The 16,103-nt window shown below is 43.6% G+C and overlaps 1 protein-coding gene across 1 annotated transcript in view; it reads left to right on the forward strand.

Moving 5' to 3' along the window:
• The first annotated feature begins 13,588 nt into the window (after positions 1-13,588).
• Positions 13,589-16,103, forward strand: part of LOC138293614 (endonuclease domain-containing 1 protein-like) — a 41,783-nt gene continuing 39,268 nt past the window's right edge. Inside the window, exon 1 of the mRNA XM_069232891.1 lies at positions 13,589-13,957. Within this exon, the coding sequence (XP_069088992.1) occupies positions 13,643-13,957 (315 nt within the window). The 5' untranslated portion in view covers positions 13,589-13,642. The remainder of the gene's footprint in view (positions 13,958-16,103) is intronic.

A 16,103-nucleotide genomic window follows, 5' to 3' on the forward strand; every position in this document is an offset into this window, starting at 1 on the left:
TGGGGTCCCAAAGACCCACCTCATTAACATTAATGAGGTCGGTCGCATTTTGCGACCCCATAGCGAGTCCCTGCACTCACAGGGATGGTGGCCTGCTGAAGACAGCAGATCTCCATGTCTGTGACTGCTTTTTAAATAAAGCAGTTTTTTACATTTATTTTGCAGCCCGTTTTCCTTAAAGGAAAACGAGTTGAAAAATAAAAAATAGAACGAACCCTTTTGGTTTCGGTTTTTCAGAGTAGGCAGTGGTCTATTGGACCACTGCCTGCTCTGAAAAACCCCTTTTTGGCAACATTCACAAAGGGGAAGGGGTCCCATGGGGACCCCTTCCCTTTTGCGAATGGGTTACCACCAGTGTGACTCTGGTGGTAACTGCGAATTTCTTTGCAACCGCATTCGCGGTCACAAAGCAATTTAGCATAGCAATGCGAGTCGCAAATAGGAAGGGGACACCCCTTCCTATTTGCGAGTTGCATTCACAATTTGCGAGTCCGTACCGACTCGCAAATTGTGAATGAGCATCGCTAACGGCATTTTGCATGGCGCAAACTGCGATTTTCGCAGTTTGCACCATGCAAAATGATTGCTACATCTGGCCCTAGGTTCAGTAGTTTTTGAGATATTAAGGGGAAAATAATTTCTATATCTAGGGACACAAAGGATTTGCGACCCCTAACGATCACATGCTTAGATATGATTGGCTGATAACACTTCAACAACAGAAGCTGTTGAAGTGTTGGGGGCCATCTTGGGACTCGGCAGTCCCAATGGGACCCCCACAGGGATAAAAAACTTTCTTTTTAACTTTACAATTGGAGACGCATTGGATCCGCGAATCTGCTTGTAAAGGGATACTCCATTTAAGTTTATCGGGATGTCCACTGGTAGCGTGCAGTAAGCTATTACCTGCAGTAGTTTTACGGAAAAGTTCAGTATGGATCATCTTATTCTCAATCTTGATCCTTGTGTCCAAGAAATCAATCGACAGACGACTGATATTATATGTCAATCTGATGTTACACTCATTCTCATTAAATTTCTCAATAAAACGTGTGGCCTCATTCTCAGATCCTTTCCAAATTATGAAAAGATCATCAATATATCTAAGCCATAGTATGGCCTGATTAGTTTCAGGATATTTTTCTTCATCTTTGAAAATCCCTTCTTCCCATAAGCCCATAAATAAGCTACCAGTGGACATCCCGATAAACTTAAATGGAGTATCCCTTATGGGGAATTATTAAGGGCCAAAAGAATTAGCAATACAAATGAGGCCTTTGAAAGAGAACAGAAAGATATGATTGTAAGGTTCAAACAAAGGGGTTACCCGGATTGGGTAATCAAAAAGGCTACAGATAAAATCAAGAAAGTGGAAAGAATTCAGACACTTTTTGACAATACCTTGAAAATGGAAAATGACAAGAATGAGGACATCAGATTGGTCCTAACCTATAATGAAGATACTACACAGATTAAAAAGATCTTTTCTAAGCATTGGAGTATTTTGAAAAGTGATCCTATTATTGGTAAAGAGATTCAGAGGTGGCCTCTTATTACCTATAGAAGAGGGCGTAATCTTCATGATAGGCTGAGATCAAATGATATTTCACCTATTTCTCAATTAAAAGAGCATAATCTGCAGGGATTCTTTCCATGTGGCCATTGTAAGGCATGCCGCAATAGTGTATCTAGGAAAGAGTACTCTACAAGTAAACCAGGATCAAATAGACAAATCAAGCAGTTTGTGACATGCAGTACTCCATTTACTATCTATGTATTGGAATGTCCTTGCCATCTTAGGTATGTGGGAAGTACGAAACATGCAGTAAAAAAACATATTTTAGAACATATGCGTGCTATTACAACAAGGGATCCACATTATCCTGTAGCAAGACATTTTCAAGATAATCACAACTCTGATACCACTTTGTTATCTTATTTTGGTATTGAACACGTGCCACTACACTATAGAGGTGGCAATAGAGAGTTGATTTTACGGAAAAAGGAATCTCGATATATCTTGGATTTAGAAACTAAGATGCCGAAAGGATTGAATACTGGGGAAGAGCTGAATACCCACCTATTTGATAATTAATACGAAAGATTGTTAAATATGAGGAACTGGTGATTCTGCATCGTGAATTTTAGACTTTATGGCAGTTATACCATGATTAGTAAGGATGTTTTTAATGAGTCTGTATTTCAAATTATTATTTTGGGTTACAATGTATTCATTTCATTTATAGTTTTTAGAATGGTGGGATCCGGATGGATTCCTGATTCGTGGATTGATTAGCGTTTGTTTTCTCACATGGTGATGGATTTTGACCATATAAAAATAGTGACGAGTACTTTTCTTAAAAGAAAAATAACTTTTTGCTAAAGATCATATAAGGGAGAATGTATTTTAATTTTCCTATAATAAGAACAATACTGATGTTATTTAATATTTGGGTTTCTGGTTGAGTGAAGAAGTTTTAATTAGTATATATACATGGTATGTGAATTTCAATATCTTGGGTGGAAGGGAATGCGATTTAGAATTGTGATACTAGTTTCATCTATATTATGAAAAATTAATTATTTTAAAAGAATCATTTTATTGGATGTATCTATGAACTGTATCGATATTCATAGTTATATTTATATTTATATTTATATATTGATACTATTTATTGACATACGTGCGTTCCTTTATATTCCAGCTTTTGATATATGGCAATGTATATATATATATTAATTTGATATTTTCTATTTACTCAACCCCACACCTTTGAATTTATATTTATATTTATATTGGTATTTACACTTATTTATATTTGGATCTTTGTAAGAAAGAAAAAAGAAAAAAGAAAATGGCATCTATGTAGAAAGATTCAGTCCTATTTCTGTGGCCATGAGTGTTGGGTATTTAAGTTGGTATGTATTGGTGAAATTATACACGTGACCAAGGCTGCTAGTCAGCCGAAACGCGTTGTGTTGAATAAAACATATTCTATTTTGATTTCCTGAGTGTGCGACCATTGTAAAATAATTTGGATGTTAATTTAAGGTTAACCGGAGTGCTCTGCCGGTTGTCGCACCACCCCTCTAGGGCTGTCTGGAGCTTGTCGTTCGAGCACATCGTTTTGAAGAAAAAAATAAATATATATATATATATATATATATATATATATGTATATCTATATATATATATGTTACATATATATATATATAAACGTAGTGTGGCGGTCCCCACTTGGTAGTTATAGTTAGGTACTTTGGGTATCTTAGGGTGCGAGTTATCGTTACTTGAGATAACTATAACTATAACTGGTGAATTTCTATGGTTTGGTAATTTTAAAATGTGAGCCTAACTATAATGTTCCTGTAACCCTTGTTTTTTTGAGTGTGCATATATATATATATATATAAATACACACACACACAAACACACATGCCATTATGTTATAACTTATAACCCATTATTTTTTTAACGTTAATGAAATCTTTTATATTTTGTCAATAAAAGGACACATTGATTTTGTAAGTTGGAGTGAAACTCACAAACTTGCTGAATCAACAAGTTCCAACATATTGGAATAAGAAACAGGAACAAAGCCCATTAGGAGGCACTGGCAGCAAGTGCCTGAGCACTTTCAACTGGGTACTGTGAAATTGCTAAAGATATATGTATATGTTGTCTGTATAAATATATATACACAAAAAATTAAAACGTACCTTTGAAGTTGTGATGTAATAGTAATCATGATGTAATGTTGTGATCCAGTGACATTCAACCAACAGCTCTCCAGGAAGTGTGCAATGATGTTTCTCATTTCACCTCTTTCACTTCTCATCTTCTGCTGAGTTTAGGCAACAGACTCCTGTTGCTCTACTCACCTGCTGTCTCTCATGTTTCTCATCCTCCAGTTGAGTTTTTAAGCCCTTGCGGAACACTGATTTGAAATTCCTTCCCAGCAAATCTTCCCCATTGTAGCCTTCACTTCCAGTTGTACTGCTGAACAACTCTGGACTCTTTCGTGCAATTACATTTTTCTCAGATTTCTTATTACTCAGATAGCGCTCAGGCAGGATTTGATGCTTTGTCCTAACCTTTGTTTTCATGTGGAGCAAGATATTGAACTTTCAGTGGTTTATCCTGGTCCTTTTATGTTCTGAGGCAGGGGTTTCAATCAGGTGTGATTCACGCCGACCGGAGGATATCAGAAGTACCTTGGTTACAGTTTATGTAAATTTTCAGATTTTCTAGTCAGTGAGTGAGCATACTCTGTGGGTGAGCATAGATGAGAGCTTGTAATTTTGTGTAGCGTAATCACACAGAATTTCCTAAGAATTCTGAAATATTATAGGAATTATGCAAGAAGAGTACTTCTGCATTTAGATCTATTTCTGGACCCGATGATGCATTGGCTCTAAAAAATAGTGCTAAATGCAGCGGAACGCGACTAGCAAGTGCGAGTGGGTGCTCATGTATCTTAACTGTGATCACCTTGTAGGATTTTTACCCCCAAAAATTACCAAAATTACACCAACATAATTAAAATTCCGCCCGGGCATAGTTTAATGTCACCACAGATTTTGTTCAGAACCTGGAGACATAGAAGGAGAAGACCATCCTCCTGGTATTTTTCATTTTATATTTCTTTCTTTAAAGAGTGGTAAAAGCTCAGGCTTTTGGTGTAGAGCTGTCTGCCTGAGGTGGTTAATTTATCAACAAGGTTTGCAGAGGTATTGTTTCAGATGGCCTATGTAGGGATGATGTTGGCCTGGAGGAGGTGCCCAGGTGGTTTGTTTAGAGTAGGTGTGAACTGGTCGGAATTTTTCAATCCCTTGTTGCAATGGACCATGGAGTGTTATGCTGCTACAGATGTTGAACAGAGCACGGCCTCCATCCCGATGGGAGAGGACTAAAGATTGAACTGAAGTTATGAAGTCACTTCCAGGTGGAAGAGGTTTTAAATTTTTCATGAGTGAAAGCTGGTACCAAATGATCTTAGGTTTGTTGCTGCTATGTTCTGTCAAAGGAGAGATCATTGTCAAGGATACGGCCAAGTGGTTTTGCATTGGGTGCCAGTAGGGGATTCAAGCAGTCCAGGTTCATGTTAGCTAGCTTAGCTTGAATCTGTGACCTCTTCAAATGATCATACAGTTTCTCAGCCTCCCATGATGGAAACAATGATATTTTTCATGATTTCAGTTCTGACCAGCTGGCCAGTAGATCCTTGTGGACACTAGACATACATTTGTCCTTGAGGCACGAGTCTCTTTCATCTTGGGTCCTGTGCTCATTCAGATCAGGGGCGCTCCTCTCCTAAGAGTCAAGTCTGATAGCTTAGTCCTGAATGCCCCATTCAGGACAGAGCAGTGGCAATTCTAGGATCTGCTAGGCTTGTGAAACATCAACACAAAAGCCATCATACTGAATTGGGCCTTAATTCCAGTGGGGCAGGTAAGAAGTGTTCCTGGCCCCATTGGAATTACAAGTTCTACCTTGCCTATAAGCGGGCCATGGTGACAGCGCGGAATTATCACCCATGTTACCTGTGCACTTACAAGAAGGCTCCAAGTGTTGACCTTGATTAGACAGCTGGACTGGTGCACACCTTTTTCTGAAGTTGACAACCAATATGGGCTGCGTCTATACATAGGCCACACAGGTAGGCATATTTTAGCCCCTGTTGATGGGAGTCAGACATGCACCCTCTAGGGGAATAGCTTCATCTGTGACCTAAGAAAAAGGAGGACAGTGTAAAAACTGTATCACGTTTAAGGAGACAATGAAGTGGGCCTGCAAATATAACCTGCAGCATTGATTGACCCTGGAGAGTGCTGTGTTGCTAGGCAGCCAGGCCCTTGCTTTATTAATACCAAAACATACACACATACAAAATATACAAAACTGGGAGTCATGGTAAAAAGGCAGAGCCAAGAAGAGGTTCACCTCGCACAAAACCACACCTTAACAGAACCACTGCACTGCACTGAAAGGAACTGTGTCTGGATAAAGGCATTTGTTTCTGGGCAGATCCCAATACAAGAAGAAGGAAAGGACAACACATTCCCAGAGAGATGTGTATTACACCAGGCACTCCCATACAGAGCAGAGGTCCAGCCAGTGCCAGACCTAGGGTTTGTGGGGCCCCAGGCAGAACAGGAACATTGGAGGCCCCTGTAATATGTGACATCACAGGAAGTGGCATCATAGGAAGGGACATCAAATGAACATTAATGTCTGGAAATGCTGGAACAGATTTGCAAGAAACTACTTACTTAGTGTCGATATAACTAAAATGGTTAAAAATATAGATAATAATCCAAATAAAAATGTATATTTTTTTAAAGCTGTATCAATTGGAAATACAAAACATTAAGCAATCTGCCTGAAAAAGCTAGGCCTGGGTCTCTCCAAAACTGATATGATTGCTACAGTATTCACTAATTGTTTCCAGATTAGGGCATGATTAAAATTCCAAGTCAGATTGTCTCAGAACTATACAGTGAGACTTCAAGTGAATCCCCAGCCCCTTTATGCTAGTTGTTAGAAATGGGGCGTCTAGTTGGCAGAGGTATATACCCTGGTCCAAGTAGGGACCACAATCCTAGTCAGGGTAAGTCACACACAATCCAAATTAACCTGTGCCCATCCTCTGGTAGCTTGGACTGAGCAGCCAGGCTTAACTTAGAAGGCAATGTGAGTATCCAATAAAGCATTCAGTAAAACAATGAAAACACCACAAAAAAATACCACACAGGCTTAGAAAAATATATGGTATTTATCTGGTTAAATTAAGGTCAAAATGATAAACGTTCAATAAGCACAAATTGAGATATCCCTTTTTTCAAGATTAAAAAGAGTCTTAAATCTTAGTAATCAACAGTTGTCTCTTATTTGCATAAAGTACCTGGTTTGCGTCAAAAATAACATGCACGGAGACCGCAGAGGAGGAGATGCGTGGAAAAATAGGGTGTGCATCGGAATTTCCGGCGTGGCACAGACAATGGGGGTCATTCAGACCCCGGCGGGCGGCGGGAGCCGCCCGCCTGGAGGGAACCGCCAGAATACCGCTGCGCGGTCAAAAGACCGCTGCGGGTATTCTGGGTTTCCCGCTGGGCTGGCGGGCGACCGCCAAAAGGCCGCCCGCCAGCCCAGCGGGAAACACCCCTCCATGAGGATGCCGGCTCCGAATGGAGCCGGCGGAGTGGAGGGTGTGCGACGGGTGCAGTAGCACCCGTCGCGTATTTCAGTGTCTGCAAAGCAGACACTGAAATACAAGGTGGGGCCCCCAGGGGCCCCGCGGCACCCCCTACCGCCATCCTGTTCCTGGCGGAACAGGATGGCGGTAGGGGGTGTCAGAATCCCCATGGCGGCGGAGCGCGCTCTGCCGCCATGGAGGACTCTGAAGGGCAGCGGAAAGTCGGCGGTACACCGCTGACTTTCCGCTTCTGGCCGCGGCTGAACCGCCGCGGTCAGAATGCCCAGCAGTGCACCGCCAGCCTGTTGGCGGTGCAACCGCGGTCATTCGCCCTGGCGGTTTTTACCGCCAGGGTTAGAATGACCCCCAATGTTTCGTTTCTTTCCACGCTGCAAGAAGCTTTGCGTCAATTTCCGGTGCGCATTCTTGTCTCCTCTCTGTGATGCAGGGATCTTTTTGACCCCCAGGGAAAATGCGTGGCAATCCTGGGAGTGCTGGATGAAGTCACAGGTGTTGCGTCAATCCGGTATGGCGATGCCTCGAATTTTCTGTTGCACAGCAGGCGCTGCATCGATTCTTCACTCGGGAAGTCGGGCTCCGTTGTTCAGATTCGCTGTGCGTCGATCCGGTAGGGCTGTGCATTGAATTTCTGATCGCAAGGCAGGCGCTGCGTCGAATCTTTACTCCGGAAGTCAGGCTGCATTGTTCTGGTTTGGCTGTGCTGCGATTTTCTCGTTGCCAGGCTGTGCATCGTTTCTGGCAGGCTGTGCATCGATTTTCAGCGCACAAGGAGTTTCCTGAAGTAATGAAGTATTTTTGGCCCTGAGGCTTCAGAAAATAGGAGGCAAGCTCAATCCAAGCCCTTGGAAAGCACTTTTCAGCATAGTCAGAAGGCAGCAAGGCAGCAGAGCAACAGAAGGGCAGCAGTCCTTCTCAGCAAAGCAGTCCAGATGAGTCCTTTGGGCAGCCAGGCAGTTCCTCTTGATAGGGTGCAGCATCAGTTCCAGAAGTGTCTGATTTGGTTGGGTCAGGGACCAAATTTATATACCCAAACATGCCTTTGAAGTGGAGGAGACTTCAAAGAGTGGTTTTGAAGTGCACAAGGTCCCCTTTCAGTACAGGTCTGTCTGCCAGGTTCTCAGAAGGGGGATTGGCAGTCCTTTGTGTGAGGGTAGGCCACTAGCCTTTGAAAAGTAAGTGTCTGCCCCTCCACCCTCCCAGCCCAGGAAGACCCATTTAGTATGCAGATGAGTGCAGGTGTGACAGAGTATCCTGTGTTTGTGGTTGTCTGTGTAAAAAGCACAAGGAACCTGTCAACTAGCCCAGCCGAGACGTGAATTGGAGACAGGCTGCAAGGCACAGATGGGTTTTTAGTGCAGAGAAATGCTCACTTTCTAAAAGTGGCATTTCTAAAATAGTAATATAAAATCCAGCCTCACAAATAGGCAGGATTTTGTATTAGAATTCTGGCCATACTACATATGACCTGGTTACTCCTTTCTGATTAGAATCTACCACTCAAACAGTTTATGAGGGTTAGCAGTGGTAAAGTGTGCAGAGTCCTAAAACCAGCAAAAACAGTGTCAGAAAAGTGAAGGGAGGCAGGCAAAAAGTTGGGGGATGACCACCTTAAGGCTGTCAGGTCTAACACTAGTGTAGTTCAAGATAAAGCATTTAGGTTTCGGCAGGCATAAGGGATCAACATAAACAGCTGGATGCTAGATGGGGTAAGTGACCTGCAAGAACTGCAGCAAACAGAATATAAGAAGAGGAAACGTCATAAATGCCATACACAGGTGGGATGGCTGATATATTGGCGGGCAGAAACACAAAAGGCTGGCCCACACCTGCTGACAGAGCACTTAAAGATAGCAATTACTTTCAAACTCCATTTTTAAAAGATGCAAAGAACTGAAATAGCTTAAAGATTTATATAATGGATGGCTCAAAGAGAAAACATTTTGTGACCTGAGACAAAAAAACCTGTAATAGGAGCCAGTCACTAAAGAGATACATTAAACAACAAAACAAAACGGGCCTACTGAAGTAGATGAAAATGGAAAGGAAATGTAACAATGTGGAACAGGTAGGTTGGGGGAGGTGGTGTGTGACTTGCAGACTAGCGCTATAGTAGTACCAGTAATACCACAGATTTGCAGTTTGAAAAGAGTTAATTCACATGCCCTTAATGTTTTATTTATGTAATATTTATACTTGCCAAATCCAAAGGGACAGAACCATGCCACGCAACTCATACTTAGCTTTAGAAGTAATATCAACATTGTGCCTGCCCTCAGGAAAATCCATGGGATCGTGGTTAAAGAGATAATTGAATGCAAGATCATTTCTATCATCCACAAGTCACTCCAGTCACTCCTTAGGTATCTAATCAAAACACTTTTGGTCTTCCAACCTCCAATGGAAGATCTCGCTCCCTGAACCTACTGGCTACCTGCATGCAAAGGCTCACTGTTTGGCAGATCACTGTGTGCATTGATGTACCCTATGGAATGCCCCCGTTCTTCTCAGCTGCCCTCCTCCCACACAGCCCCCATCTCCTGGAGACTGCTCCTTCCTCCCCTCACCTCCCACAGTAGGCCAATTCTAACTGTGTTCCTGAGCAGCAACCACTTCCCCAGGCCTTGCTGTCACTATTTGAGGTTTGGGATTATTTGTTGTGGTAAGAAAAGCACATCATACTCTGCTTGCCCAGACCGGCCCATTGTCATTCTACACATGACAATGAGCAAGGTGTCTTTGTGAGCACCAGACCAACTTTGTGCACACCAACCTTAAGGCTGTTGCATGCTTTTGGGTTGTGTACCAGCGGCCAAGCCAGCAGAAACAAGGAGTTTATTCACATTAAGAAAAACATCTTCTCACCAAGTGGCCTTGTCATAGGCCTGTTGGTCAACTGTGGATTTAAGGCAAGCAAGATATTGCAAAGGGAGGTGATGGCAGGAGCTATGATCCATAGATCTCAAATCAGGACATCTGTAGGAAAGGGTCACACTGGGGGCGAGATTTAATAGATAGGTCAGGAGGAGTAATAGAGTACACTGAGAGCAGATTGAAATTCAGCAGACACATTGAAGTTGGTTCAAAATCACAACCCTTTGTGAAGGATAACACAAGCATCTCTAAACTAAGACGTTTGTTTTACATTTTAAACAGGAAAATAAGACATTTTTTACCTCTCCTCCAGCCTCTTACTTTTTTGCTGATTCTAACCACTTACATCCACCTCACCCCTCCATGCTCTACTTTTTACCTCATTTCCTGCCCTGCCTATTGGCTACTTTTGTTGAACACCCCTGCATTATCTCCTGTTCACCTAACTCCATCTTTCCTCTCAATCCTCTACTCCTTTCATCTTTCCACCCAACCTCTCACCTTCTCTTGCCTTAGGGTCTGCCCCCTTTACACCAATCACTTCCTCAACCTCTTTTTGCTGGTTCTGCCTCTCTTATATCCACATCTCCTCTTCATTTGCTGCTCTTTCCCACTCTTCTCCTCCTAGCATCCTACCTTATTTCAGCTGCTCTCTTCCTTTGCATCCATTCTCCCCTTCCATGCTAGCACTCTCCAAATGTTTTTTTGCATTTTTGCATGGATTCTTATCCTCCTAACATCACTTTCTTTTGCATGCTATTATACCTGGGCAAGCCACTGAAAAGACGAGCCAGAGGCCTGGGTCTGCTCAGGTCAAGGGGTTTTTGTACAGGAGGCAATGTGGCCTGGTGCCTACAGCTGCCCGATGTGCATCACGGGGGGCAAGGCTTCACTCCCTGCCTCACTCAGCGTCCTGTCAATCCAGGCAAATCTATGTACTGAATTAATTTTTTGTCTAATCTGTGTCTGTTGTGAAGCACTCCTATGTCCATGGCCAACATATGTACTATGTAGAACTGCCAAAAATACTAAGTGGAACCTGCCTGTCACCCATACTCTAGTCTCATCCTCCAAGAATTAAAGATAAAGTATTAGGCTTCAATGCCATAAAGAGCTACCCATGTAGTGGCTGAATTGCACAGTGAGAAACTGGAAAATCTTGGATCAATCCCGCTTCCCTGCTTGACCAAACTGTGTGATCCTAGGCAAATGCTTTATTTCACCAACCTCGATTTGTTCATTATCACACATCAGAACACATTAAAAAATGTGCAGTCACAGTGTATGCAACACTTCATTTGTTTGACGTAATAGACTGTAATTTTGCTGCCTGTTTAATAAGAATGTAGATCACAAACAGGGTACACATGAACCCTGACATGCCTCGTCATCAGTGCCACTGGAACTATTCGTTTTTACGGTAGCTGTGTTTTCCCCATAATAATAGAGTTGTCACATTTGCGGATAAGCCAGTTGCTCCTTAATCTGTAGCTTTTTTTAATAAACAAAATACTGTTGTTTTTAGCTCAAACAGATCAAATGTTACTAAAAACACAGCAGCACTTGTCACTGCACAGTGGAAAGTCCTTCACGAAGGTTAACTGGTCACCTTTATACTGCTCATAGCTGTATTTTTATGAATGACAAAATAGTGCGTTAACACTATCACAAAATGTGTCGCATTATGCTACATAATTTGCCTTTTTTTTGCTGCATGAATTAGTAAACCCAGCTACCTAATTTGGTACTTTCTTGCCACATAATTCCAGTGGCCCTGCTCATAGTACACTAATACCATTATCATCAGGGCAGGGCCAGCAAATTTTCTCAGTTCATGTTTAAAAACTCTCAGTTTTACTAAATACATCTCAATGCAGTGATATAATCCAATGTACCAAGGTAAAACGCTTCTGTGTGTTACAGAAGCGTTTCTTTTTTTAATTTTGATGATGCGTGACTCCCTTTCCTCCATCCTAGGTAATGGGACATTGTTATTTCTTTTGTTGTGGGCCCTGCCAGGTACCTTGCTTTTCATTCATGCAAGGGCAGGGATCACTTCACATGTAAGGGCCCATCGAATCGCTGTTACCATGCAGGTGCAGCGATTAGATTTCTGATGCCCTTTCAGCCCATGGCTGCCAGGCCCAGGGGAAGGGCCCCCCTCCCATGGGCCTCGCAGCCTCCTAGCCTGGGCCTCGCAGCGCTGAATCACTGCTACTCCCTGAGCTGGTAACACTAAGGGTCTGATTTAAGAAAAGTGGTGCTGCATGCAAGGCAGTGCCACTTTTCTTGCGCCCCATAGCGCTCCCCTACCGCCATGCGTATGCCGTATTTAATCTACAACGCACCATGGCGCAGGGTAGGAGCAATAGCGTAGAACTTTTTAACGCTACTGATGTACTGCGTAGGATTAGCACCAAAATGTTGGTGCTATTCCTGCACAGTACATAGGGGCCCATTGAAAGCAATGGTGTGTCCTCTTTTAACACCTGGTCTGTGCAGACGTTAAAAGTAGCCGCAAAAAAGGACGCAGTGCTATCTCTTAGGTTTAAAAATTACAGGCCTCGCTGCTCCGGTACACCCTCCTTGCATACATTATGCCTATAGCAGGGGTTATAAGATGGGGCAATGCATGCTTTGTGCCACTTTGTAAATATGGTGCAGCGATTTTGGCCTGGTTGGCCACATTAGCGTAAAAAAAATGACACTAATATGGCACAAGGAGGTGCTAAACCCTCTTAAATCTGGGCCTAAAGATTTATAAAAGGTGGTGCGAGGCCCTTTAGTTACGAGCAGGCACGGGGCCCTGGGCAGCTGCCCAAACCATCCATCCTTTGCGCCGGCCCTGGGTCCAGCCACAGGGGCTGTGGGATTACACACAGCGCAGTTACCTGCAGTTTCTGAGGCTTAGACAACTTACAGACGGACCCCCTATCCGGTGCTACAGTCAGTGTGTCCTTGCAGAGGACGCCAGCCACAGAGAACATGGATTCCAACACGTGTTCACCTTCACAACCACATCACACACTTTGTGGGGGGTATCGGAGTAACCCAGTCATAGGGGGCTGCATGAACTGTGTAGGGGTTGGTGGACCCTTGCCCAGAGGAAAAGGTAAACACAACTGAGTTTCTGCATCTATAAAGAGCTGCCAGCGACCTTCAGGGGCCCCGTGGCCTGGTGACTGACAGCCCCCTTTACAATCGGTGCCGGTGCACTTTGGGTGTACCCTCTAACCAGCCGGCTCCCGGGAGCTCCTGATGTCGGATCATGCTGGATTATGTGTTTTTGTCTTTTTTTATCCAAAAATAAACGACTCGAATCGAAAGAAACAAGCGACGAGGGGAACAGGAACGTGTGCGAGGATGGTGAACTTTTAGGAACAAACCTCGAATTCTGCGTGGGATGTTACCAGGAGTAGATTCTATGGAAGACACGCCCAGTCCCTCGCTCGGTCAAGTGAGCATCCCTCTAGCGCTGTATATAAACAGAGAGACAGAGTCGAGAGTGAGGGGACGAGATAATAAAATCATTTTACAGGACCGCTCGGCCCGCCATGGGGTTCTGGGTGATTCTTGCCCTGTTCCTCACTTCGGGTGAGCCTGCGGGTGCTAAAGTGGTTGACGATTTCACACATCAGTGTGATGGCTTCTTCTATAAAAAGACAGCACCCGATGGCATCCCAGCTGTAAATCCTGCCAGAATATGCCAACAATGGCACCCGTTCCCAGACACCAACGAGCCGTTTCTCTGCTTCGCGACGCTTTACGACACGTTCTACCGCACACCCATCTGGTCGGCGTACTATCTGATGAGGAACAGCAGAGGAGCCCATCAAAAAATACCACCCAAATGGCACATTGAGCCGCAGGTATGGTCTTTTTCCAATAATAACCTGCTTCTGTGGGTATTATAAGACGACCTAGTTAAGTGCTGCTCAGAGTTCCATGATAACTTCATATATAGGGGCATATTTACAAAACCATAGCGCCTCCTTGCGTAACACTACCATAATTTTTTTTATGCTAATGTGCTGTTAAGGAGGCAATTTCACAGCACCATATGTACAAAGTGACGCAATGCATGCTTCGGGCCACTTTGTAACCCCTTGCGTCACATTATGCCTGCACCGGGCATAATGTGGCGCAAGGGGGGGGGGCGTTCCGGAGCAGTGAGGCCTGAAAAAAATGGAGCAGTGAAATTTACAACATTTCACGGAGCCATTTGTCCTGTATTTTTTAACACCTGCTCAGAGCAGGCGTTAAAATGATGCTCCCATTATATTCAATGGGCCTCCCTGTGCCTTGCTGCACTAACATCAAATTGTTGATGCTAGTGGAACAAACCACCAAAATAGTGTAAAAAATGTTGACGCTATTGTGCTAACGACTGCCATAGTGCTCCGTATTGTAAATACTGCGCAACCATGGTGTCTTTAATTGCCAGTACTGGAGGCGCAAGAAAAGTGGCACATCATTTATGATGCGACACATTCTTGTAAATATTCCCCATTGTTCTGTGGGTGTTCAGCACTATGTCGTACAGGGGTATCCCTAGTGGTATTGCAGCCTCTTCCAGTCTTTAGGGTCCAGTCATTAGGGTTACCAACCCACCAATACTAAAATCCAGTCAGGATTTCGGGATAGCTGCAATGAATGTGCATGAGAAAAATTTCTATGTCATGAATTTCACCTGAGGAATGCTTTTCATTTTTTTTTGTCATTCTGAAAGCAACTGCATTTGAATATAGCTTTTATAGCCCGATGCTGAGGGCTATACCTGTTGCTAAAACCCCAGAACGTGGTTACCTATATCAAGGGAGAGTGCTTTTGACAACTGATACAGCTTGAGGCAGAAGGGCTATATGGCTATTAGAATATTCCACCCACTGCAAGTTGAATGTTCTAAATCAACAAAGGAGAAACAGAAAGACAAACATTGGAATGTTGGAGCACCAGTCTTATACTCGCCATTATAAGCCTGGAGCTCTCCATTGTCTTCCATGAAGTTGTTAACATTCTAATGTTCTAATATAGCCATACAGTCTGCCATAGTGGGCTATGCTGGCCATTAAAGGCCCACTCCAGTGTTAAAGGCCTGAGCCAAAGGCGATAGCATTTCACAAGGCAACTGCCCTTTAATGGCCGGTATAGCCCACTACGGCGGGTTATAAGGCTATTAGAACATTCCACCCCATGAGGACTGAATGTGCTAATTAGTAAAACAAAGGCTTGTCAGAGCCTCTTAAGCTCTAAAGCTTTTGTTCACAGCTCCAGCTGTGAATGTTCAACAGCTAACCGTGTGTGCAGGGCCATATCTGTTGGCTGCTGAACATTCACAGCAAGAGCTGTGAAAAAGGGCTAAAGTCAGCCCCTGGTTCTCTCATGGCTTGGTTAAACAGTTTGTTTCTCGTTCAGCAGGGCCAGGGAGATGCAGGATCCGTGCAGCAAGGATCAAGTGATCTGTGAGCTATGGGAGGAGGGAGGGGGGACACTCCAGTGTGCCCTGCAGCACAGCCTAATCCTTTTGCTTTCCCTTGCCCACTCCATATATTCGGAGAGGCAGGGGAAGGAGAAAGTCAGAGGTTGTGGATTCAAACATTAAAATGTTGAGAGCAGCGGGCCTGTATCAGTTTATATAGCCCCCTGCTGCTCCATTTTGTTCAATGGAGCTCTCAACATTCCAATGTCCTAATACATGAAATGTGAGCCACGCCTGGCATCGATAGAATGTTAGTAGGTGCGGGTCAGAATGGCCCAGTCTGACAATGTCTGAAGGGCTGGTCCGACATATCAGTGTTTGGGCCGCTTTTTTGACTGTTGGCTGTTTTATGGTATGGTGGGCCTTTTTTACTGTGGATTTCTGTAATATCACAAGCACTGCCCGCAGCAGGCACAAATGCACGAAGTGTGTCACAAGCTATGGGACACTGCGTACATTTGTGCTTGCTGCGGGTATGTATAAATGTTTTACAGCTGAAATAAAGTTCCCTTTAAGGAAAACAGCTTGTTTTTAAA

The sequence above is a fragment of the Pleurodeles waltl genome, chromosome 4_2, assembly GCF_031143425.1.
Source record: "Pleurodeles waltl isolate 20211129_DDA chromosome 4_2, aPleWal1.hap1.20221129, whole genome shotgun sequence".
NCBI lineage: Eukaryota > Metazoa > Chordata > Amphibia > Caudata > Salamandridae > Pleurodeles > Pleurodeles waltl.